Source organism: Aquarana catesbeiana, linkage group LG04 (assembly GCF_042186555.1).
Source record: "Aquarana catesbeiana isolate 2022-GZ linkage group LG04, ASM4218655v1, whole genome shotgun sequence".
NCBI lineage: Eukaryota > Metazoa > Chordata > Amphibia > Anura > Ranidae > Aquarana > Aquarana catesbeiana.
Window position 1 is genome coordinate 374137610 of NC_133327.1, and position 24146 is coordinate 374161755.

A 24146-nucleotide genomic window follows, 5' to 3' on the forward strand; every position below is an offset into this window, starting at 1 on the left:
ATTCATAGCAGATCAAAGGTATACCTTTTGATTTGCAAATAATTTCAGTTGAGAAAAGTAAAATAATAAAAAAAAACTATTCCTATTTAACCTCATAGGTAGAGTGTTACTTAACCCACAACAGTAAAACCAGTTTGTTTATGTAAAGCAGTAAAGCTTGTTATACTCACTGTAGGACCTAAGGGGTTAACCCTATGCTTTTTGTAAAAAAGGCTGTTTGATCCTGTCTTCTCTGATCCTCCCCTTCTTCCATGGTCCTCAGTCCATCTGCTGATAGTACAGAGCCTTGGTGGCACAGTTTGGTGTGTGTTGCTAGAGTTTTGCTAGAGAGTTTTTTTTTTGTTCTTGGGAGGGTGCATGTGATCAACAGCACAGGGCCAATCAGCACTGTTCAGACAGAGGGTCAGGGGTCATGCAGCCTCATAGGGCAATCATGGGAGAATGAAAACTCCTCTTACAAGTGTAACCAGTGCTCAGCCAGACACTGATAGATGTCACAAGACTGCTATATACTGCTGATGAAAAAATGTATTAAGCAGTTTATATTTACTAAAATAATTGAATTTCCATGTTCTGTGTAGTGTGGGAAATGAGATATAGTTAATGCGGAGTCCTGGGTTTAGTAACACTTTAACCATAATTAGTGCTAATTAATTCCTTTCCCCCTTAGCTATTATATTACTTATGAATTTTTTTTACTATTGATAGTTAAACTTTTCGTTTAATTTTTATTTTTTGTTCCTTAATTTTGTTAGTGACTCATTTAAAAGACTGCAACATAAAAAAGTTTTTTTTCCATCTGTAAATAACTTTGCTATGCTTTGTAATAGTAAAAACATATTAGTGTCGGTATACACAGGAGACATAAAATAAAACATGTACTTATCAACAGGAACACCTATTTAAAAACTAACACGGGTAAAAGTATTTTTTTTAGACCTTTTGCTTAAATATTGCATAGAAAAAAACATCTTTTCAAGACACTACAGGCAAGAGAATCCATTGTTTGTACTGAATAAAGCAATATATGTATCACCTTGTTACCTTAAAGTGAATGTAAATCTGATTCGTGAAATTTGACCTGGGTGCATATATCTGTAGTGTTTCTCTCCAAAGCCCTAAGTCCAATGTCTTTATGCTGCTCCATTCTTCTGTTATCAGCATGATAACTTCTGACAAGTTCTCCGACACAGGAGATAAAAGCAGATTAAAATTTGTTTCTGGGAGGTTGCTATAAATAGATTTGCAGACAGCTGGTCTATTCACAGCACAGCTCTGCACATTCCTTCTTTCCTCTGCCTATGTGGAGGGGGGTGTGCGCCTTTCCTCCAATCAGCTGTCACACAGTGTATGCCAAGACTCCCCTCCCACAGCTGCAACAGGAATTAAAAAAATCTAACATGATGTGCACTTTCTAAACAGTAAATAAAGCTGAAGCATATAGGAAGATTTGTTTCATCTCTATGTATCTTCTGAGGCTATTCACCTTACTGGGTATACGTAAGGGTTTCCATCCACTTTAAAGACAATTTTAATGCAATACATAGATCTAAAGCTGGAAAACTGTAAATAAACTGTTCCATTTCACACGGGGTGGATCCACTGAACGGACTCTGCCAGCTCAGTGGGGAATCACTCCATTGATCCCTGCTGAGCAGGCAGATGACAGGTCCGTCTCGGCTCACTGTGCAGGGACCGACCTGTCAGAGCCCATCTCTCCTCTATGAGGAGATTGCATGAAAAAACACAGCCTTTCTGTTTTCATCCGATCCCATCTGATCTGATGGATGGATGGCAAACGTATCGCCATCTGTCTGTTTTCAGCGGATCTTGTCGGATCGGGTGGCAGGCGGGTGTCAGCGGACACATCTCCGCTGACATCCACCTGCCCATAGAAATCAATGAGTGGCCCACTCAGATCCACCTGCAAAAAGAAGAGGCGGATCCGAGCAGGCCAATCGTGCGAAAGGGGCCTAAGGGTTAAATATTTGTTTCTTCAAATAAAATGTTATTAGTTGCCATTAGAGGCAAAGGTTTATATAAAATTCTGGTTGAATTTTGAAAGATGGTAAAAAATGATCAAGCATTTTGTGCAATTATCTGTCAATAAACTAATATAAAAACAGGATAAGACGTCTATATATATGTACTAACCTTCTCAGTAATTTCATTGACTTCGGCTTGAATTAGTTCCACTTCTGTTTCAATGTTAGAAATCTGGAGATCTTCAAACAATGACTGATTCTTCTTTTCTTGAAGATTTTCCTTTAAATGATACAATTGAGCTGATAACATTGTGCAGTATGTTCACAAAACAGAAGGTTATTGCAATATATGTGTTACTTAGTCCAGCCAATGATATATATCCACTTGCATTTATAAATACATAATAGCAATGTCAGCAAGACGCCAAAGACAGCCAAAAGGACATGGTACAGGGAGATATGACTGGTATACTTGTCCCTACACATTAGTCCATGCAAAAAAGGTTTCTATTGTGTGGAATTTTATGCTACTAAAAGAAGATCATATCTCATTAGTCATACATGTAAAAGCCAAACCCCAAGCAATGAGATTATATCAAATAACAACATCTGACAACCCTGAGCCCCCAGGTTTAACTTCATCCTTGTGGGCCCCATTTATTTTGCTCTCTATGGTAAACACTTTTCTTTGGTGCACATTGCAATACATTGCCTATGTGTTTTATTGACATCTCCTACAAATATTAACCTCCCTGGCGGTATGATTATTTCAGATTTTAGGTGCTGAAAGCGGTACCATTATTTTGCACAGAAATTTGGCATTTTATATTGTAGGCCTGTAATTCTTAGGAATAATTCACTTAAATCTGTCCAAACCAGAGTCTAGTAGACATCCCGGGTATGATAAAGTTTGAAAAAGGAAATAAAAAATTATAATCTAATAAATAACTATAGATAATTATAACAAATAATAATATAATAATAATAAAAATTATTCAATAATGTAATCAAATCAAAAACACTGAAATTTGCTCAGTTGCAGAGTCGCTTTCGTTACTTTTAGTGTTTGGTGACGGATTTTCCCACAAATCACTATCGCTCAATCCTGCAAGTGATTCTAATTTATTATTGATGTTTTCTAGCTGGTCTAAAACCACTTTTGATGTAAAGGGACAGTTTTGGTTGCTATGGACAATCTCCAGTTTCCAGGCAGAAAGAATAGTACTGTATTTATAATATAAAACTGCATGCAGAACACTGGACAGACCACTAGGGACAAAGGGGATGTGTAATTATTTGATACAGTATACTGTATCTGTACTGTGTGTTTTACTGTTTGAATTTGCCGCCGAACTCCATCCCCGTGCATCGTAACGCTCGCAGGGAACGGAGCTCGGCACTGTGAATCGAGCGAGACACGGCGGCTCGCCGATCACAGCGGGGAGACATCACAGGATCCAGGGGACAAGGTAAGTAAACTCTTCCTGGATCCTGCGATGCAGTCCCGAGTCTGGCTCGGGGATACCACTTTTGGTATTGAAAATCCACCCCGAGCCAGACTCGGGAATACCGCTAGGGGGCTTAAAAGCAAAGAGAAATTTCTGTCAATACAAAACCCCGTAAAAAAGCCTTTCTTAACCTCTTTACCCCAGAGGAACCCTTGAAATAATTTACAGGTCTCAGGGAACCCATGCCAAAATTATTTAATCAGGGGTCAGTGGGAAGAATGCTCCTTACATTGGTGGAAAATGGGAAGAATGCTCCTTACATCAGTGATCAGTGGGAAGAATGTCCCTTACATTGGTATTCAGTCAGAAGAATTACATTCTTACAGTGGTGGTCTGAATGCCACAGACAGCTAAATGTTCATTGGTGTCATATCACTGGTTCTGTCAAGTGGTGTTGGCTATGGAGCCATTTAAGCAACGTAAGATGGGAGGTCAATTAGCCACAGCTCAAGGAACCCCTAACAACTTCTGAAGGAACGCTAGGGTTCCACGGAACCCTGGTTGAGAATCCCTGCCCTAAGGTATAAGGTGGCTCCAAAGATCTACCCAAGTATTTATTTGTATGGGGTAAAAAGGCCACTTACAAATAAAATAGTGCTGTAATGTATAAAATGTTCTTTAATCTTTTTGTATGTACAACTTTACAATGAGATAATAATCCTTGCTTTTTATTATATCTTTGTGATACCATATGAAATCAAGTAAAGACACAAAATGCTTGTACTGTATAGAGTATCTATGATTGGTGAGATACAATATCAGTATGGCATTTGTCGTGCCTTTTTGGGATTAATATAGGCCAATTCTTTTCGCACAATGTTTTTGTAGAAACTCTTCTCCTCAGTGCATTGCTATGATAAATTACATTAGCAATCTTATTACAGAGACAGCAATCAATGGCAAACAGTAAACCAGTAAAGTTAAAGTGATCAGCTTCAATACCGTGAATAGGATGACTGATGAGTTAATGTCACTAAGGAGTCTGTTAACTGCCACTCCAGTGGATATGTTCCTTATTGTTGACCTGGTTTCATTTATTAATAAATCACTGATTCGAAGGTCATCAATTAGGTCCCAGATACATTTATCACAATCTAGTGAAACAGAAGAACAATTTGTTAGTTTCAGGACAATATGTATAACATAGAGAATTTATTACGTAAATCAAGACACACAGGTACATGTTATTCTATATCAACACATTTAAAAGATTGAGATATGTAGGAAGAAACGTGACAGTGTAATCACTTGACTAGTAGTAACATAGTCTATACTCATTTGCGATCTGTGCTATGGTAAAATATAATATATGCCTGTAGAAAAACAACCCATTTGTGTATTTGGCCCCCAAACTAACTCTAAAGAATATTACAACATAGGACAAACAAGTGCAAAGATCAAACATATCATTATAGATGCTGCATTAAATATAACAATTAACCGCTTCCGGACCGCCCCACATACATACACTGCGGCAGAGCGGCCCAGCTGTGCAAAATCACGTACCTGTACGTGACTTTGTGCATCCGGTCTAGGGGGACACGCACGTGATTGGACACAGCGGGAGCCAATCAGTGGGTCTGGCGGCCACGATGGCCGCTGGGACCCGCCGATCGTTTGGAGGAAAAGCAGAACAGCGGTCTGCCTATGTAAACAAGGCAGACCGATTTTCTGTCAGGGAGTAAAAAAAGATCTTGTGTTTCAGCTAAGCTCTCTTTTCCTCCAGTGCATCCACTCACCCCACAGTTAGAAAGCACCCCCTAGGAGCACACTTAACCCTTTGATCACTCCCGGTGTTAACCCCTTCCCTGCCAGTGTCATTTATACAGTAATCAGTGCATTTTTTTTAGCACAAATTACTGTATGGATATCGCTGGTTCCCAAAAAGTGTCACTTAGTGTCAGATTTGTCCGCCGCAATGTCGCAGTCCTGCTAAAAATCCCTGATCGCTGCCATTACTAATAAAAACAACAATAAAAAAAAAAAGTCCCTAAATCTATCCCATAGTTTGTAGACGCTATAAATTTTGTGCAGATCAATTATTGTATGCTTATTGAGATTTTTTTTACCAAAAATTTGTAACAGAATACAAATTGGCATAAATTGAAGAAATTAGATTTAACATTTTTTTTTGGGTGTGTTTTATAACAGAAAGTAAAAAATATTGTTTTTTTTTCAAAAGTGTTGGTCTTTTTTGTTTATAGCGCAAGAAAGAAAAACCACAGAGGTGAGCAAATACCACCAAATGAAAGCTCTATTTATGGGGAAAAAAGGACATCCATTTTCATTGGGTACAGCATCGCACGACCGCACAATTGTCAGGTAAAATATTGCAGCATCGTATTGCAAAAAATGGCCTGATTAGGAAGTGGGTAAAACCTTCCGGAGCTCAAGTGGTAGCATAAAAATTTAAAATTGGAAAAGATATATGCCTAGAGAATGCTTAATCTGATAATACTGCTGATGATACCTCCATCTTAGCTATATCCCCTAAATCTTATAAACCATGCCTGCACATTCTTCCACAATTGACCCAGACCAACTCCCCTAATTACCCCAATGGGCTAGATTGGGGCTGTAGTATTTTCATCCATGGAACTCACAGAACACCTCTAAATCCTTCTCTTTATGGAAACAGCTTTGCCACCACCTAGCATTTTAAGCATCTCCAACTCAGACACACTGATGAGGCACAGATTGGCCAATGTGACATAGGGGCTGATTTACTAAAACTGAAAAGTGCAAAATCTGGTGCAGCTCTGCACAGAAACCAGCTTCCAGGTTTTCTTTTTATCAAAGATTAATTGGACAACCTGAAGTTAGAAGGCGATTGCCAGATTTTGCACTTTCCAGTTTTAGTAAATCAACCCCACTGCTCCTAGCCTTCTTAGCATAGCTTATACAGAATGGCAAAGTAAAGCATAGCACACATTTTTTCTGAATATCTTCACATTATTACAGTCACATTCAAGAGAGTGGTAATTGCTAAAACACTGAGTGATGCCAGGGCTGGGATCATAAATTCTGGAACTCATGCTTGTGTCTGTATATTAGTTTATATTTTTACTTTCCAGGTCACAAAATATTTTTTTGCACTACCAGTAGTCTATTGTGCTATCTGGAAAGTAATATACACTATATTACGAAAAGTATTGGGACACCTGTTTTACACGCATATGAACAGTAATGACATACCAGTCTTTGTCCGTAGGGTTCAATATTGAGTTGGCCCACCCTTTGCAGCTATAACACCTTCAACTCTTCTGGGAAGGTTGTCCACAAGGTTTAGGAGTTTGTCTATGGGAATGTTTGACCATTCTTCCAGAAGCGCATTTGTGAGGTCATAAAAGTTCATGTGCGTGTAGAGGCGGGCATCCCAATACTTTTGGTAATATAGTTTATATATATATATATATATATATATATATATATATATATACTCTAGGTGACCTGTGACTACATATTCTTCCATATAAATTTAATGACAGCCTTTGAAGATACAAGAGAAGGACCCATCTCTATCTTTACTTTACAACTTACCAAATGCACAGCTTGATCCACTTGGGGAATCAGGATCTTCTAGTAGACATTCTCCTGTTTTATTGTTACACGGTCCACCACCACAGTTGCATTCTACAAGACATGCAAAAAGGGCAATAATTGTACACAACATGAGTAAATGACTCTAAGACAGGAAAGACATACACATGTTTAAGATTACACATAATGTCAAACATCTGTGTATTCTAAAAACTTTGTTCATCGCTATGTAAGGTGATAGCCTTATCTGAATTGCTTTAACTGTGAATTCTACCAGGATAAATAGCAGGAAACATTCATTAGTTGCAACAGTGTTACACCACCATTTTGCTATTTCTGGATTTTTGTGTACAAGATTATAAATGATAGCCATTGCATTAAAACCCTAATAAAATGTTCACATATGCACTACAGTTCTAGTGAACTGATAAGGGATACTCTTAACCTGTTTACCTGTTCACTGGGGCAGAGGGAAGTAGTACGATTGTCTCTATCTGAAAAATGTAAGTTGCACATAACTCCTCTGATTTTCACTCCACCTCCTTATAGCGGTATTAAACCCAAAAGCAAACATTTATTATATTGCAGCTTACCAATTCTTAGATGTGATGGCTGCATCAGTTTTTTTTTTTAGGCCTTCTTTCCTTTATTTTCACTTGGTGAACTGGCCAGTAAGTCTGTTGTTTTTCAACAGAACCAGCCATTCTGCAGATGTAACAGATACCACTGACAGGGGTGCATACAATACACAGCTTTTATTTATGTAAATAATTACTGTAACTGCTTTAAAGCGTTAGCTGGGGTACAGCTTCATTATGTTAGTGTATCTAAATCTGCGAGTGCATCTAATACTCCCCTTTCCCCATATTGATAATGATGCTGTCAAAAGGTGCCCCTGTGCTTTATCCAGAGAGGAGGCACTCTAATACAGGAATATGTAATTGGCCAGATCACCAGGTGAAATCAGAGTAATTAAAAGGCTAAAAAATAAAACTAATGAAACCACAACATATAATGATTGGTAAGTTGTAATATATAATATTTTTGGTTTTGGGTTTAATACCACTTTAAACCAGAATTTTGTGTCCCACAGCTACCCCATAACATTTTGTGAGTAAGCAGGATTTTCATTACCGAAGAGACATATAATTTTGGTGCTGTGAAGTATTAACTCTTGAGCGTGTGGGAGTTATGTCATTCTTGTTAATCAAGATGACCGAAGGTGCCAAACCTAGAAGAAGACCTGGCAAAGATGGCAGTGCTGGCCATAGAGCTTACGAACATTGCATGAGGGCAGGAAAGTTAAGGCTGGCCTGTGTACATAGAGCTATGCTAACTTCAGAACTGCTTTTTTCTTCATAAAAGTCAATTGAAATGCGAAAGTAGCTTGAAGCAAGCTGATCAATGTCCATAAACTCTGTGTACCTGTCAATGAATTCTGAATACAAGCTTTTAGGCAGGTGTAGAATAACCACATTCTCAACACAAGGTTGGGATTTTAAGATGGAGAATTTTGCTGGTGTTTATATTAATTTCTTCTTCTTTGTAAATCACTCTATTCAGAATCAAAAGTACACCACACAGAGTCAATGGGAGAGTACTTCCTAAAGTAACTCCCTCTCTCCACTTTATGCACCACCAATTTCATTCTTCCAAGACAGGTATACATCTAATTTGTGACAGTGAGAAACTTCTTTCTACTGTCATTTTGGATTAGCACTCATGCATCACCAGGAGGGTTGTCAGATCACCGGATAACTGACAAAATGGATGAGGTTTAACTGGTGCAGTACAGCAATGCCTGGGTAGAAAACTTAATTTTTTGATAGTCCAATTCTACTATTTTATTAAAAAAAAAATATACCCTTTATAGCAACAGTAACTATTTTTCAGCTACCCATCATGAAAATAAGTAGACAATTTGTGTGGAGCTCTGTTAAACTTGGGAAAGCCAAATATGTCATAATTACCTATATCAAAGGAAAGCTGTCCTACTTAAAACTACCTGTAAAATACATAACTTTTAGTACCCTGGTGTAGAGAAATCCCTTTATCCAACGAGGACTAATGAAAGTCAACCCTTTTAATTAATTTAGCTGGTTATCTGAAGTTGTCATAACAAGGGCAGTAAACCTGGATTGTATTATATTGTGTCTCCTCTCATTTCCCTCACAGCTTTAACAAATATAAAGTGAGCTCCTGAAACCTGTTTATGTACAGTTTTGGCTGGCTTTGAGCTATAACCCTCATTGACATGCTTAGCTTCTGCTGGCACTTACTTTGACAGCCAGATGACCCATAATTCCAGTATCCAGACTTGCATCTCTCACATTTCAGACCCCCTGATCCAGGTCTACATCTGCACTGTTGACTTATGGGATCACAATTGTTGTCTATGGAAGCAGTATTGCACTTACACTTCTGACAGCCTAAGCAACTGTCAAAGCCGTAGTATCCAATCTAGAGATATATGAGAAGAGAATGATAGTTTATTCCATATTAGATTTTACCACTTGGCAGAGTACAAAACCACATGTGTAAAATATGTATCAAAATTATTATAGAACGCAATAAGAATCAAGGAAAGAAATCAGAATCTATTTATTACTATTCACTCTAAGCAATGCAATGGAAAAGAAAAACATTTAGTATTCTTGATATCACTACAGACACATTTTAAATTAGTTGTACCATTTGGGTTACAAAGTTATTTAAAAAAAGGTGAATAGAATTTTTGTACTTACTGTAAAATTTTTTACTCAGGGTCCATTGAGGGACACAAGACGTCTTCCACCTTCAGGTTATACTGTCACCTACAGGAGGTTGGACACAACACAAAAATGTAGGCAAGCCCAGAATAACCTAGGGACAGGACCTGTGTCCCTCAATTGACTCCAAGAAAAGGATTTTACAGTGAGTACCAAAATACTTTTTTTTCTTTCTTGTCTATTGAGGGTCACATATGTTTTTCACTTTTGGCAAAAAGCCTAGTGTGAGCAGTAGAAAAACTGGGGATTGCCTGAAGCTCAAAATCCACCTGAAAGGGCTTTATGCTTGAAGCTGGCATCAGTGGATATTACAACCTCCACTTGGTAGAAAAGTGGTGACAACTAAAGAACAGGTGGTACCCTTGCATTGGGAAATTAATACTTGGTGTCATGAGATCAAGAAACACTCACATAGCCTGTAAAGTATGTCTTGACTGGGAAAGGAGAAAACAGATATTTATATCTGAAAAGTTTGGGCCACGCAGAATGATGGAATGAGAAACCAGTATGAATCTAGCCTGTCTAATGTGGGGGTGCAGTTAAAAATGTCAGAGGGACAGAGGATAGGGGGTCAGAAGGGCAGAGTACAGGGGGTCAGCAGGACAGATGATAGGGTCAGCGATTTGTAGGGCAGTATACAGAAGCCATTAACTTACAGAACAGTGTACAGGAGTCCACACAGCAAAGAACAGGGATCAGCAGATCTGAGGATAGGGGTTAGCAGATCTGAGGATAGGGATCAGCAGAACTAAGGACAGGGGTCTAGGGGAGGCTATGGCAGTATTGTTGCAGGCTAGGGCAGTATAGTGGCAGCATAGTGACATGTTAGAGTAGTATAGTGGCAGGTTAGGGCAGTATACTGGTGGTATAGTGGTAAGTTAGAGCAATATAGTGGCAGTGTAGTGGCAGGCTAGGGTAGTATAGTGGCAAGTTAGGCCAGTATAGTGGCAGGCTAGGGTAGTTTCATGGTAGGCTGGGGCAGTATAGTGACAGACTGGGACAGTATAGTGGCAAGTTTGAGCATTATAGTGGCAGGCTAGGGCAGTAGAGTGGCAGGCTGGGGCAGTATAGTGACAGGTTAGGGCAAAATAGCGCCAGGTTAGAGTGGTATAATTACAGGCTAGGGTAGTAGAGTAGTGGCAGGCTAGGGTAGTATAGTGGAAGGCTATGGCAGTATAGTGGTAGGCTGGGTTAGCACAGTGGTAGTATGGTGGCAGGCTGTGGCAGTATAGTGGTAGTATAGTGGCAGCATAGTGGCAGTATGGTGGCAGTATAGTGACAGGCTGTGGCAGTATAGTGGCAGACTAGGGCTGTATAGTGGCAGGCTAGGGCAGTATAGTGGCAGACTAGGGCAGCATAGTGGCAGTATAGTGGCAGTATATGGATAGGCTAGGACAGTATAGTGGCAGGCTAGGTCAGTATAGTGGCAGACTGTGGCAGTATAATGGCAGTATAGTGGCAGGCTAGAGCAATATAGTGGCAAGCTAGGGCAGTGTGGTGCAGGCTGTGGCAGTATAGTGGCAGTATACTGGCAGGCTAGGGCAGTATAGTGGCAGGCTAGTGCAATATAGTGGCAAGCTAGGGCAGTATGGTGGCAGGCTGTGGCAGTATAGTGGCAGTATACTGGCAGGCTAGGGCAGTATAGTGGCAGGCTAGTGCAGTATAGTCACAGTATAGTGGCAGGCTGGGGCTGTATGTAGTGACAGTGTGCTCAGTCACTTACAGCATGGCTAGAGATAAGGACTCCCGTATGGGCTGCTCCTCTTTTACCTTCTTCAGCTGAGAGATTAGCCTGAGTGAAAGAGTCTGTGGGAGGAGTGATGGAGGCAGCCAAACTCCTGGCCCCACCCACCAACTCCAGCTGCCTCGGGAGCCAGTAAAGATCCCAGAGGGACAACCTAAACTTATTAGATGACAGGGGCAGGTACAGGTACAGGCAGCCTCCACTGACCCACTGGGCCCCCCTGCTGACCCGGTAGTCATCTTAACTCGGCCTTGGGGGGGGCACCACTGAAATCTGGGGGGGGCATAGCCCACCCCCCCAGCACCCCCCAGATCTAGCCCTGATGAGAAACCCTACAGGGTCCGAGAAGACCAAAAGGAGTCAGTAGCTAGGAGACAGAGAATCACAGCTTAAACTGTAGTCAAACAAGGAAGAGAGACTCCTCCCAGAGAAGTGGACCTGGACAGAGGGACTCAAGAATTATGTCCTCCTTGAGGAGAGGAACAGAAATTGCCCTAGGTCAGAAGTAAGTCTTGGGTCTAACCCACCTGATCCCATTACAGGTCCAAAGGGAATGAGGTTTCATGAATAGAAAGGGAGTAAGAGCAGACACTTATCTCACAGAGAAAATGACCATCAGGGAAGAACCATTTGAGGATGAATTAAAGTAAAATAATTACTCCAAGGAGTCCAAACAGTGGTTCCTATGAATGCAGTGGGAACCAAAGTCTGACCCGACAAGTCACAAGGCACATGGATAAGGTGCAAGGGAAGTCCCCATACAAGGACATAGCAAGGAATGGAGGCTTAACCATAAATGGCAAGATAGAACCCAGACTTGAGTTCTAGCCCTATCCTCCTGGTAAAAAGGCAAGACACCCCTGGGGTAAAGCTCCATGATAAACATTGCAGGAACATCCTTAGTATGCCTAATCTCAGGCATTCCAAACTTCTGGAGTAACCAATTGATTGCTGGGTCCTTCTGCCATCCCTCAGTGTTGACTTGCCCTGATCTGAAACTGATGCTCACCAACACAACAGTAATGATGCAAAGGGTTTTATTAGGACCAGGACAGGCCCTGCAAATGAACAATTAGCTTAGACAGTTACAGCAACAACAGGTTTCACCCGATAGGGTCTATGACTCTTGTTACCTGCTATCACCTGTAAGTGGCCTTTACAAACGCACTGGGTGGATAAGTCAGAATGACCTGGCTGACAACAATGTAATAAATCATAGTAGAGAAATAACTCTAAAAGAGAACACCAGCAGCTGTTATAAACAGTATTAACTAGCTACTGTTTCTAGGACCTATCTGTACCACTGGCCAGTGGAAGAACAGATATAGAGTTTTACAGTGGTGGGACCCATAAACGTACACTACTTTTAAAGTGAGAGTATTTGTAATCCACAAGGAAACACTCTCAAAGCATCCTGGGCAGATTTTTCTGGGGGCATCCAAATTCAGAAACAGCAAGCACGTTTACCACAAAGGCCTCTCACCCTTGGGTTAGCTGTCTATTTCTCAGAGGCCAGAAAAGAGGTCACACCACACTTTTGGGCTCCCCTCTCATACCTGACCTTGCTTGCACCCCAGTTCATGTCATTCTGACTGAGTATGCTGAAGTCATATTTAAAGTGACCCTGTCAGGTTGTGAATTACCACCTTTATACCAGCATACAAAAAATGAGTTGACTTTGGTGTCTGCTTTCCAAAAAGAGATCATTTTGGGCATTTTTACTGTCCTAACATTTTTATTTGAAATGTTTTAAAAACAGAAAGGGAAACAGGTTTTATTTATTTATTTTTGGTCTTTTTTTTCTTTATATGGTAAAAATAAAAAAGTAGTTAATAAATACCACAATAGAAAATTCTGTCATTCTTAAAAAAAATTGATAAATAAATTTGGATACAGTGTTACGGAGTAATTATTAGTCAAACTTTCACAGCAAAAATTACAAAATGGCCTGAGAAAAGAAGGTGTAACATGATGACATTGGATGGTTAAACCGTGCATATAGCTTTTATGTATTGAGGCTTTATTAGTTTGGTACTGATACAGTGGACAATTTCTAACAAAAGCTAACATAGCTTTTATAGCTGAAAGAGAATACATAAAATCCCAACAATCCAATATTTAGATGTCTCCAGATATAGAACCTAATACTCACTTGACAGCGGTCACAAGTTACTCCAGTGACACCTGGTTTGCAGTGGCATTTTCCTGTGATATCACTGCAGGAATCTGTACCACATTTTGAACAGCGACACACTGAAATAGTAATAAAATTTGTGAATGTATCTATGTGCAGTCATAGCAATCAGCAATTCAATGAAAACCTATAAAATGTCTAAAGCTTGCCATAAATAATTTGAATTTGAACAGATTTCTGCTGAATCAACTGAAATTTGAGCTGTGTGTGGCCGTGCAAACACCACCACGCTCAACTAAAGATGATTTAGAAACTGACTGAGCCAGGTGGAAAATCCTATCAAATGCAGTCATTGTTTGGCTATACAATAGCTGGCAATGGAGATTCTTCTATCCACTCTGTTTAGCGTGGATGGGGAAATCAGTTGATTTTCTCCCTTTCAGTCTGCAGGCTGAACAAGAGGAAATGAGGCATGTATGGCTACCCTAAGGCAGTGATGCTAAACTGATGGACCTCTTGGTGTGGTCCAACTGACATTTCATGCACCCTAGGCTGTAGGAGTTAGAATGGCCATGGTCTAACAGAATATTAAACATTTTAGTAATCCAGTCCTTTCAGTTCATCAGTTTAATTACTGACTTGCCTAAGTTATACAGGTACCATGGCTAATTTGATTCAGTCACTGCCTTTCCTACATTTATTCAGGTTCTAAACGTTTAACTCAGCTGTGTCAGTAGTGATATAGACTAATTACTATCTTATTTTGGGCTATTACAACTACTCCTTAATCTTAAAGAACCCACCTGACCAATATCTTTCTGTAGAAACACCATACTGAATATGGAAGCCCAATTTTATAACAGGTACAAAACACTCCACTTCTTTTAACCTCTAGACCTTTATGATTACACTTACCTGATAATAAAGCAAACCCTTGACAAGAGTTTGCTGACATATTCAGGACTCTGAAATCATAATGTGAAAGGCATAGAGATGATCAGGAGCAGAGTGTTCTGTAGCTATTGGAGTGAATAATGTTGAAGGTTCTGGAACCTGTGATATCACTCAGAATGAAAAAGCTGAAGTGATGGGCACATATTCAACATTTTTCAGTGTGTCTATGCTGCTGAGTTTTTCAACTTTTTATATCTCTCGTTTAACTAAACTTAAATGGCTTTCCCTACTGAAATAACATATTGTTATTTTGTTTTGATGTGCTGCTTGCATAGAATATGGATATTTTTACAGATTTAGTTATTAGGATGTTTAGAAATACAGGAAATCTGTAAGTAAAAGAAAAGTATCGGTTTGGGTTTAAAAAAAAAAATCATATTTACCTAGGTGGAAGCAGCATAGATGCAATGCTGCATCTGTCCCCGCCGTCTCTAAGGGTGAGAACTGAGTGATCTACTAATTGCTTAGTCACTGGCTCTCTGCTCTGCCCCCCCACTCTCATTGGAATGCTGGGCTGTGGAGTGGCTGGCTCAGGCTCTAAGTGGCTCACTGAGAGGCTGAGCCAGGTGCTGGTCCAGGCTCCTGGGTGGATCCCAACCATATGGTTGCTATCTTTCCCCAGCCAGGACCAGCTCTATGATGTCAGCCAACAGCCGACTTCAGCTCACTGTCAGCTGAAAACGTGTCACAGGAGTGCAGAACGTACTGCACTCCTGTGATCCATAGGAGAAGTACAGCTAAACGAGCTTTGGCTGTACTTCTCTTTATGTAGGCTGCAATTATTCATTTGGCTGTGGTACAGGTATGTAGAGGTAGTAATGAGTAGAGTAGTGAAGTCAGATTTACATATCTTCATACTTGTTAGTGACTCCAAACTATGGAAACCACTGGATGAGCCTTTCATTCAGGCAACTAGTACCTCAGAAGGTCAGCTTAAATGTTACCTTAAATGCAAGATACAGAATATTTATTTTAATTGGACACTTTAACATTAAATAAAGATTATTGAGCAGACCTCCATAGTACGGAAAGTTTGCGAACCATTAATCAGTACATAATAGTTCCTGGAACTTATGAACATGATGCAAATATAAAAACTTTAAAACTATAAACCAATCAACTAACTTTTCTTTGCTTCTTAGGCCCTTTTTCACACTAGCAGACCAATTGGGTCCGCCTGTCAGTTTTTCAGATGAACCCGATCGGACTCTCCAATCTCCTCTATGGAGCGGTTGGCATCAACGGACACGAGCCCATTGACACCCACCGACATCCGATCCTGTCCACTAAAAACAGACAGATGGGGATCCGTTCTCCATCTGTCTGGCAGATCGGATGGTAGTTGGGTGTAAATGGACAGGTGGTCCGTTTGAATCTGACCGCCCATAGAGGAAAGCGGGCTGTGGCTATGTTCACTCTGCATAAACAGAGCTTACACAGGCCAACCACCTTCCTGCTCAGTGGGGACCCGCGGACAGATTCCTACTGAAGATTGGATTACCTGGTTCGGCAGAATTTTTTTTAATACCTTTTTTTTTAAGATACAACTTTGTTTTTCAATCCGTAGTATGGACCTCATACTAATATGTGCACTTGCATAATTTTTAATAACTTACTGTTATATTTAACATTTTATTTTATTACATTTTTCATCTGCTTTCTGTCATATTGCTTCCAAAAACATTTCAAGTTATTGTTAAGGGTTTCATGAGGTTTCCAAAAAAAATCCAAATGGCAGGTCGCTGCCATAGAAGAGCTGGTAAACTTTCTGATGACCCATGTTTCCTACCTTCCTTCTGTTCTAGCTCTACAGTCAGATTTTGTGGCATTCAACACTTCTGAGAATGTTGGATGGCTTTGAAAACAACATTGCAATGTGGTTCTTTCCTTTGATCCCCACACCCCTAAAGTACTCAGCAGTGATTGTCAAAATGAAGAGTCTGAAAAGGCTGCAGTGCTGGAACAGAACAAAGGTAGGGGACACAGGCCATTGGATAGGTGAGTGTAACTTCTATTGTAGTGACCTGACATTTGGCTTTTTTAGGGAATTAACAGGGTTTCTTTAATGACCATGGCACTGGTATATAAATATGTAAGTAAGCAGTTTAAGGAAATAAGTCTAAGCTTTACCTGTGCAGTTTTTAGCCATTCTAGCATCCCCATAATACCCGGGTGCACAACGCTCACAGTGAAATCCCGTGGTGTTGCCCATACAACTGTTGCATTGCCCTGTGACTTCATTACAGTCTTCAAAAATCAGGTTGGGATCTGAATTTCCGCTGCAATCACATTTTCGGCATGTGCCACCTATTAGCAGTGGGTTGCCATAATAGCCTGGTGCACACCTAAAATAAAAGAGAAGTAACCATAACAAGCTGTACTGTATTCATGAGAACACCTTGTAAATCATCCTGTAAAATGCTAAACTAAACCATGCTTGATTATACGGTAAGTTTGGCATACCTGCATTAACATTTTTACTAGTTGGCAGTTTAGATAATTCTTACTGATTGTAACTTAAGTGTTGCACATAAACTTCACTATTTACCATTTATGTCGTTTTCAAATGCTTCTTACTGGAATCTATAAACATTTATTAATACGTATTGCAAAGGAAATGTAGCAGGAATATCAATTCCTACAGCTGTACAGAAAAAGTACATTCTTTTGCATTAAAGTCAGTTAGCTTTTGTCATATCATCAGTTACAAAAGTGTTTCCATTTTAGCGAACACTTCCGTTGCAACAGGTCTTTAAGTCCATTCATTGGTAATATACTTTGAAATTAAAATAAAGAGCACACACATTTAGGACAAAATATAAATATTCCGCAAAGGTCTTAGAGTGTGAGATGTAAACCATATGCTTTATGTCCCAATAAAGTTGCATCAGCATAAATCATGACAGATATTCTACTGTAAAATGTTCCAGCTGTTTGCTATACAGAAATAGCTATAGAAAGTGGATTCAAGTCAAGTGTAACGTATCTGTGACATTGTCTCATAAATGTGTCTGGATGGAGGAGGTGTATAGATCATTTGACTGCATAAAGGTTGCTCATTGTCATCGTGGAACAGTTTACATAAGAAATGTGTTGTAGGACAGCCGTCTGTATAAAAAAAAATGAGAAGAGTCTGAATAAGAATGCTATTAGTAATGGTGTAATTATTGTTAATTAAAAAAAAATAAAAATAAAAAAAAATATATATATATAGTATATATACATATATATATATATATATATATATATATATATATATAGTATCTCACAAAAGTGAGCACACCCCTCACATTTTTTGTAAATATTTTATTATATCTTTTCATGTGACAACACTGGAAAAATGACACTTTGCTACAATGTAAAGTAGTGAGTGTACAGCTTGTATAACAGTGTACATTTGCTGTTGAGTTGAGTTGAATCTTAATATAGTGCGGTCTTACCCCGAAGGGTCCCCTAAAAATAACTCAACACATAGCCATTAATGTCTAAACCACTGGCAACAAAAGTGAGTACACCCCTAAGTGAAAATGTCCAAATTGAGCCCAAAGTGTCAATAGTTTGTGTGGCCACCATTATTTTCCAGCACTGCTTTAACCCTCTTGGGTATGGAGTCCACCAGAGCTTCACAGGATGCCACTGGAGTCCTCTTCCACTCCTCCATGACAACATCACGGACCTGGTGGAAGTTGGAGACCTTGCGCTCCAACACCTTCCATTTGAGGATGCCCCACAGATGCTCAAAAGGGTTTAGGTCTGGAGACATGCTTGGCCAGTCCATCACCTTTACCCTCAGCTTTTTTAGCAAGGCAGTGGTCGTCTTGAAGGTATGTTTGTGGTCGTTATCATGTTGGAATACTGCCCTTCGGCCCAGTCTTCAAAGGGAGGGAATCATGATCTGCTTCAGTATGTCACAGTACATGTTGGCATTCAGGATTGACAAATGCTTCAATGCAAGCCAATACCAGCATAACCTAAGCGCACCTTAGATGCTCGTAATTCTTTCAGTATGCATTTGATTTTAATACATGTTCTTTAAAAGAAAAACTTTTTTAACAAGGTCTCCTGAAAGCATCAGGTCATGGATTAAAAATACCTCCTAAATGCATTTCTTTTAATGACTATGTGAATTTAAAATTTCACTTTTGTACACCTTTTTTTTTCTAAATTCTAGCTTCTAGAATTTACCTCCTCTGTAACTCAAAACATGCAACCTGTAGAATTTTTTAAACTTCGCATATGGAGATTTTTAAGGATAAAAGTTTGTTGCCATTCTACAAGCAGGCACAATTTTGAAGCGTGACATGTTGGGTATCAATTTACTCAGTGTAACATCATCTTTCACAATATAAATAAATTGGGCTAACTTTACTGTACATTTTTTGTCCGTCGGACAAGCATACAGACGAGCAGACTTTTCTAGCGGACTCGAGTCCGTCTAAAAGATTTGAAACATGTTTCATTTCTAGGTCCGTCAAACTTTTGGGGAAAAAAAGTCAGCTGGAGCCCACACACGATTGAATTGTCCGACGGACTCCGGTCCGCCGAACCAAATATGCCGTAAAGTCCGGTTGTGTGTACGCGGCAAAAGTATTGCAACAACCGCCATTTTATTCTGTAGGGTGTTAGAAAAAAATATATATAATGTTTGGGGTTCTAAGTAATTTTCTAGCAAAAAAAAAATTATTTTAACTTGTAAACAACAAGTCTGAAGAATAGTGGTTAAAAATGTGCACCTGGCAATGGGAGGGTGGATGATGCAGGGTGTGTGCTAATGAGGTCAGCTGGTCAACTCCCTCCTGCATCATGATCTAACGTCTGATCAGGAAGAAGACATTACTAATGGAAACGTCTGGAAACTTGGATTAGGACAAAAAAGTAAGTGACTGTAGATTTAATGGAAAGCTTTGATATTTTTGCAAAAAAGTACATAAATGCTATATTGGTGCATAGGGGAGCTAGAATTTAGAAAAAATAAAAAAGTGTACAAAGGTGAACTTACCCTTTATGCAAAGTGTGTATTGAAGAGTTGCAAGACATAGTTACATAGTTACATAATTGGTCTGGTTGAAAAAGTCCATCTCGGTCAACCAATAAAAGGGAAACATTTTTTTTTTTACAGTCCTATAAACACAATCCTATACCCACAGTTAATCCAGAGGAAGGCAAAAAACCCCCCAGCAAAGCATTTTCAATTTGCTCCTGCAGGGGAAGCAATTCCTTCCTGATCCCCCAAGAGTCAATCGGATATTCTCTGGATCAACTTTACCTATAAATGTTAGTATCCAGTTATATTATGCATTCAGACTAATAATTCAAACATATTAATTCTATGCATCGAACCTTTACATTTTTCCTAATTCAGTATACTCAAACTTTATCAGCAGTATTGAAAGTAAGGAAGAAAACTAAGTTTTGCGTTGTCACAAGAACAAGTATAGAAGGATGTGATGGAGGTATGGGCAGAACAGAGCACACATGAAGATTAAAAGCTGTTCAGGACCTTTATTTCTTTATTAAGGGGTTCAACAAACAGATAATATATTACTATAATAGGTGAAGTTTGACTCTACAGGGTACACATATGCAATGAGGTAGAGCAAGGAGTAGTCCAGGGAGGTGCAGGACATTACTGTGATACAGGCAGGGAGAATCAGTAGCATCACAGGATGGAAATATAATGCAGTAAAATGGAATACGTCCAGTGGTAGCAACCTGGGGCACAGCAAGAGATAAGCAGCAGAACAACAGGGTGGAAGCAAGGCACATCAAAATGGTAAGTCCAGAGGCACAGGGCAGCAATCCATCTAGATGGACTTGTGTCTTTTTTCAACCTAACTATGTAACTATATAACTATGGCCTAAGAAGAAACAAGTTCTGTGCAACTGGCTATAACAAGTCAAAGGAGGATGCAAAAAAGAAGTGTGCCTGCTGTTGGACCTGTTCAGATATGTAAACCTAAGCTGGGATGAGATCCTGCAGCCAAGCAGCCTGATACTTTGCGTCAGGTTGCACCGGCAACAAGCTGCACCCTCTTTTGGCCAAGCCACATTAAGCAGCATGACCTTTGCCCACTGAGACAAGGCGGTGATTGTGAAGGGGAAGTCTAGAGCCTGCATGTAGCGAATTCACATGTAGGCATAGCAGGAGGTTCGACTGTCCAGCTCCCTGAATGTAGGCGATGAGGAGTGGCAGAATCTATGTGTGAGTGCCAGGGAATGGCAGCTAGCCTGGCAGCTTGGAGTAGGGGAACTGTGCTGGGTAACAGGGAACAGGAAGGCTCATGACAAGGGGAAATCTTTCAATGGAGATTTCTGTTCTGGTTACAACCGTCTTGGAGGGATTTCCTTCACTTTGGGGAGATTTTCTTTTAATTCTGTTGTCTTTATAGAATTGAAAGGTTGTATACCCTTTTTTGTTATTTTTACCTACAGTAAAAAGAATATCTCCTAAACCTTTACGGTTTAGAAGATATTCACTTTGCATGCAGCAGCTGACATCAGCGGCCCATTGGCTGTGAAGGCCTGGCCGAACGTCCAGCAGACGCTGCCGGACCTTGCCGGGAAGAAGACTCCTGCGCATGCCATAATCGCGGCTCCGGCCACTCACAGCACCGGAGCCGTGAACCCAGAAGAAACGCAGAGGATGCATGTCAGGTCCCTCGGCGTGGACCGGGATCAGACGCCAAGGCCTCGTTCTAAGGTTAGTATTTCATAATAAGTTAGTATGCGGTGCATACTAGCTTATTATGCCTTTGCCTTACAGGTTTTTTTTTTTTTTCAGTGTGGGTATACAACCGCTTTAAGGGAAATCTCCCCAATGGGATATACATAGAAAAAACAACTAACCATTTACTAAATTAAAAAAAAGTTTTGGCTTTAGATATACTCCAAATGCTAGTAGTGCAGTACTTGACATAGTAGGAGACTTGGTATCAGCCTTTTGCAGTCTACTGTACAGTAGGGATGGGCCAAACACCCCCCAGTTTGGTTTGCACCAGAACGTATGGAACAGGTGAAAAATTCGTCAGAACACACGAACACCGTTAAAGTCTATGGGACACGAACATGAATAATCAAAAGTGCTCATTTTAAAGGCTTATATGCAAGTTATTGTCATAAAATGTTTGGGGACCCGGGTCCTGCCCCAGGGGACATGTATCAATGCAAAAAAAAGTTTTAAAAACCGACGTTTTTTTTCGGGAGAAGTTATTTTAATAAAGCTTAAAGTGCAACAATAAAAGTAAAATATTCCTTTAAATTTCGTACCTGGGGGGTGTCTATAGTATGCCTGTAAAGTGGCGCATTTTTGCCGTGTTTAGAACAATCCCTGCACAAAATGACATTTCTAAAGGAAAAAAAGTCATTTAAAAGTACTCGCAGCTATAATGAATTGTCGGTCCTGGCAACACAGATAAAAGTCATTAAAAAAAGGACATGGGATCCCCCCAGTCCATTACCAGGCCCTTTGGGTCTGGTATGAATATTAAGGGGAACCCCGAACCAAAATTTTTTAAAAAATTGTGTGGGGTCCCCCCAAATTCCATATCAGGCCCTTCAGGTCTGGTATGGATATTAGGAGGAACCCTGCGCCATTTTTTTTTTTTAGGAGGAACCCCACGCCAAAATGTAAAAAAAAATAGCGTGGGGGTCCCCCCAAAAATCCATAGCAGACCCTTATCTGAGTACGCAACCTGGCAGGCCACAGGAAAAGAGGGGGGATGAGAGAGCGCCCCCCCTCCTGAACCGTACCAGGCCACATGCCCTCAACATGGGGAGGGTGTTTTGGGGTAGCCCCCAAAGCACCATGTTGATGGGGACAAAGGCCTCATCCCCACAACCCTTGGCGGGGGTAGTGGGCGTCTGCGGGCAGGGGACTTATTGGAATCTGGAAGCCCCCTTTAACAAGGGGACCCCCAGATCCCAGCCTCCCCCATTTGAAATGGTAACGGGTACATCGTACACGTACCATTTCACAAAAAATGTGTCAAAATTAAAAAAAACCACAAGGCACACTTTGGGACAAGTCCTTTATTAAAAAATAAAAATGTCCCACGAAGTCCATTCATCTTCTTCTCTCGCTCCGCTGACGGACCGAAAAAAAAAGAAAAGACCCCGCAGGCCACCATGGGAGGCTCCCACCATCTGACGCGTCCTCGCAGGTGACAGTTCTTATATAACTGAGGGCGGGTCAACATGGTGATGTACCTGGGAGACCCCACCCCCTCTGAGGCAGGGGACTTCCCTATGGCTTTCCCAGGGCGTCAGAGGGGGCGGGGCCACCCGGTTACGTAAACGGGTGGCCCCGCCCCCTCTAACGTCATGAGGAAGCCATTGGAAAGTCCCTGTGCGTCAGAGGGGGTGGGGTCACCCAGGTACATCACCGTGTGGCCCCGCCCTCAGTTATATAAGAACTGTCACCTACGCGGACAGGTCAGGTTGTGGGAGCCTCCCATGGAGGCGAATCGGTGGTGGCCTGCAGGAGAAGAAGATGAATGAATTTGTGGGACATTTTTATTTTTTATTTTTTAACAAAGGACTTGTCCCAAAGTGTGTCTTGTGTTTTTTTTAAACATTTTTACACTTTTTTTGTGAAATGGTATGGGTACCAATTCAAACAGGGAGGGCCAAGATCTAGGGGTTCCCTTGTTAAAGGGGGCTTCCAGATTCCGATAAGCCCCCAGCCCGCAGACCCCCACAACCACCAAGCAAGGGTTGTGGGGATGAGGCCCTTGTCCCCATCTTTTCCTGTGGCCTGCCAGGTTGCGCGCTCGGATAAGGGTCTGGTATGGATTTTTGGGGGGACCCCCACGCCATTTTTTTCAAATTATGGCGTGGGGTTCCCCATAAAATCCATACCAGACCTAAAGGGTCTGGTATGGATTTTGAGGGGGACCCACTATGCCATTTAAAAAAAAAAATTGGCGCAGGGTTCCCCTTAATATCCATGCCAGACCTGAAGGGCCTGGTATGGAATTTGGGGGGACCCCCACACAATTTTTTAAAGAATTTTGTTTCGGGGTTCCCCTTAATATTCATACCAGACCCAAAGGGCCTGGTAATGGACTGGGGGGGATCCCATGTTGTTTTTTTTAATGACTTTTATCTGTATTGCCGGGACAGCGAGTTCTTTTAAATTACTTTTTTTCCTTTAGAAATGTCATTTTGTACAGGGACTATTCTAAACATGGGAAAAATGTGCCACTTTAAAGGCATACTATAGACACCCCTCAGGTACGAAATTTAAAGGAATATTTTACTTTTATTCTTTCACTTTAAGCATTATTAAAATCAATGCTCCCGAAAAAAGGGCCGTTTTTTAAAACTTTTTTTTGGCATTGATACATGTCTCCTGGGGCAGGACCCAGGTCCCCAAACACTTTTTATGACAATACCATGCATATAAGCCTTTAAAATGAGCACTTTTGATTTCTCCCATAGACAATTCATTATAGCCATGAGTACTTTTAAATGACCTTTTTCCTTTAGAAATGTAATTTTGTGCAGGGACTGTTC

General features: G+C 40.5%; 1 protein-coding gene across 1 annotated transcript in view; it reads right to left on the reverse strand.

Moving 5' to 3' along the window:
* LAMA4 (laminin subunit alpha 4) overlaps nt 1-24146 on the reverse strand; it is a 215080-nt gene that overhangs the window by 127284 nt on the left and 63650 nt on the right. The window contains exons 5-10 of the mRNA XM_073627106.1: nt 16764-16978; nt 13698-13798; nt 9313-9493; nt 7034-7126; nt 4436-4587; nt 2155-2265 (exon numbers count right to left, since the gene is read on the reverse strand). Of these exons, the coding sequence (XP_073483207.1) occupies nt 2155-2265; nt 4436-4587; nt 7034-7126; nt 9313-9493; nt 13698-13798; nt 16764-16978 (853 nt within the window). The remainder of the gene's footprint in view (nt 1-2154; nt 2266-4435; nt 4588-7033; nt 7127-9312; nt 9494-13697; nt 13799-16763; nt 16979-24146) is intronic.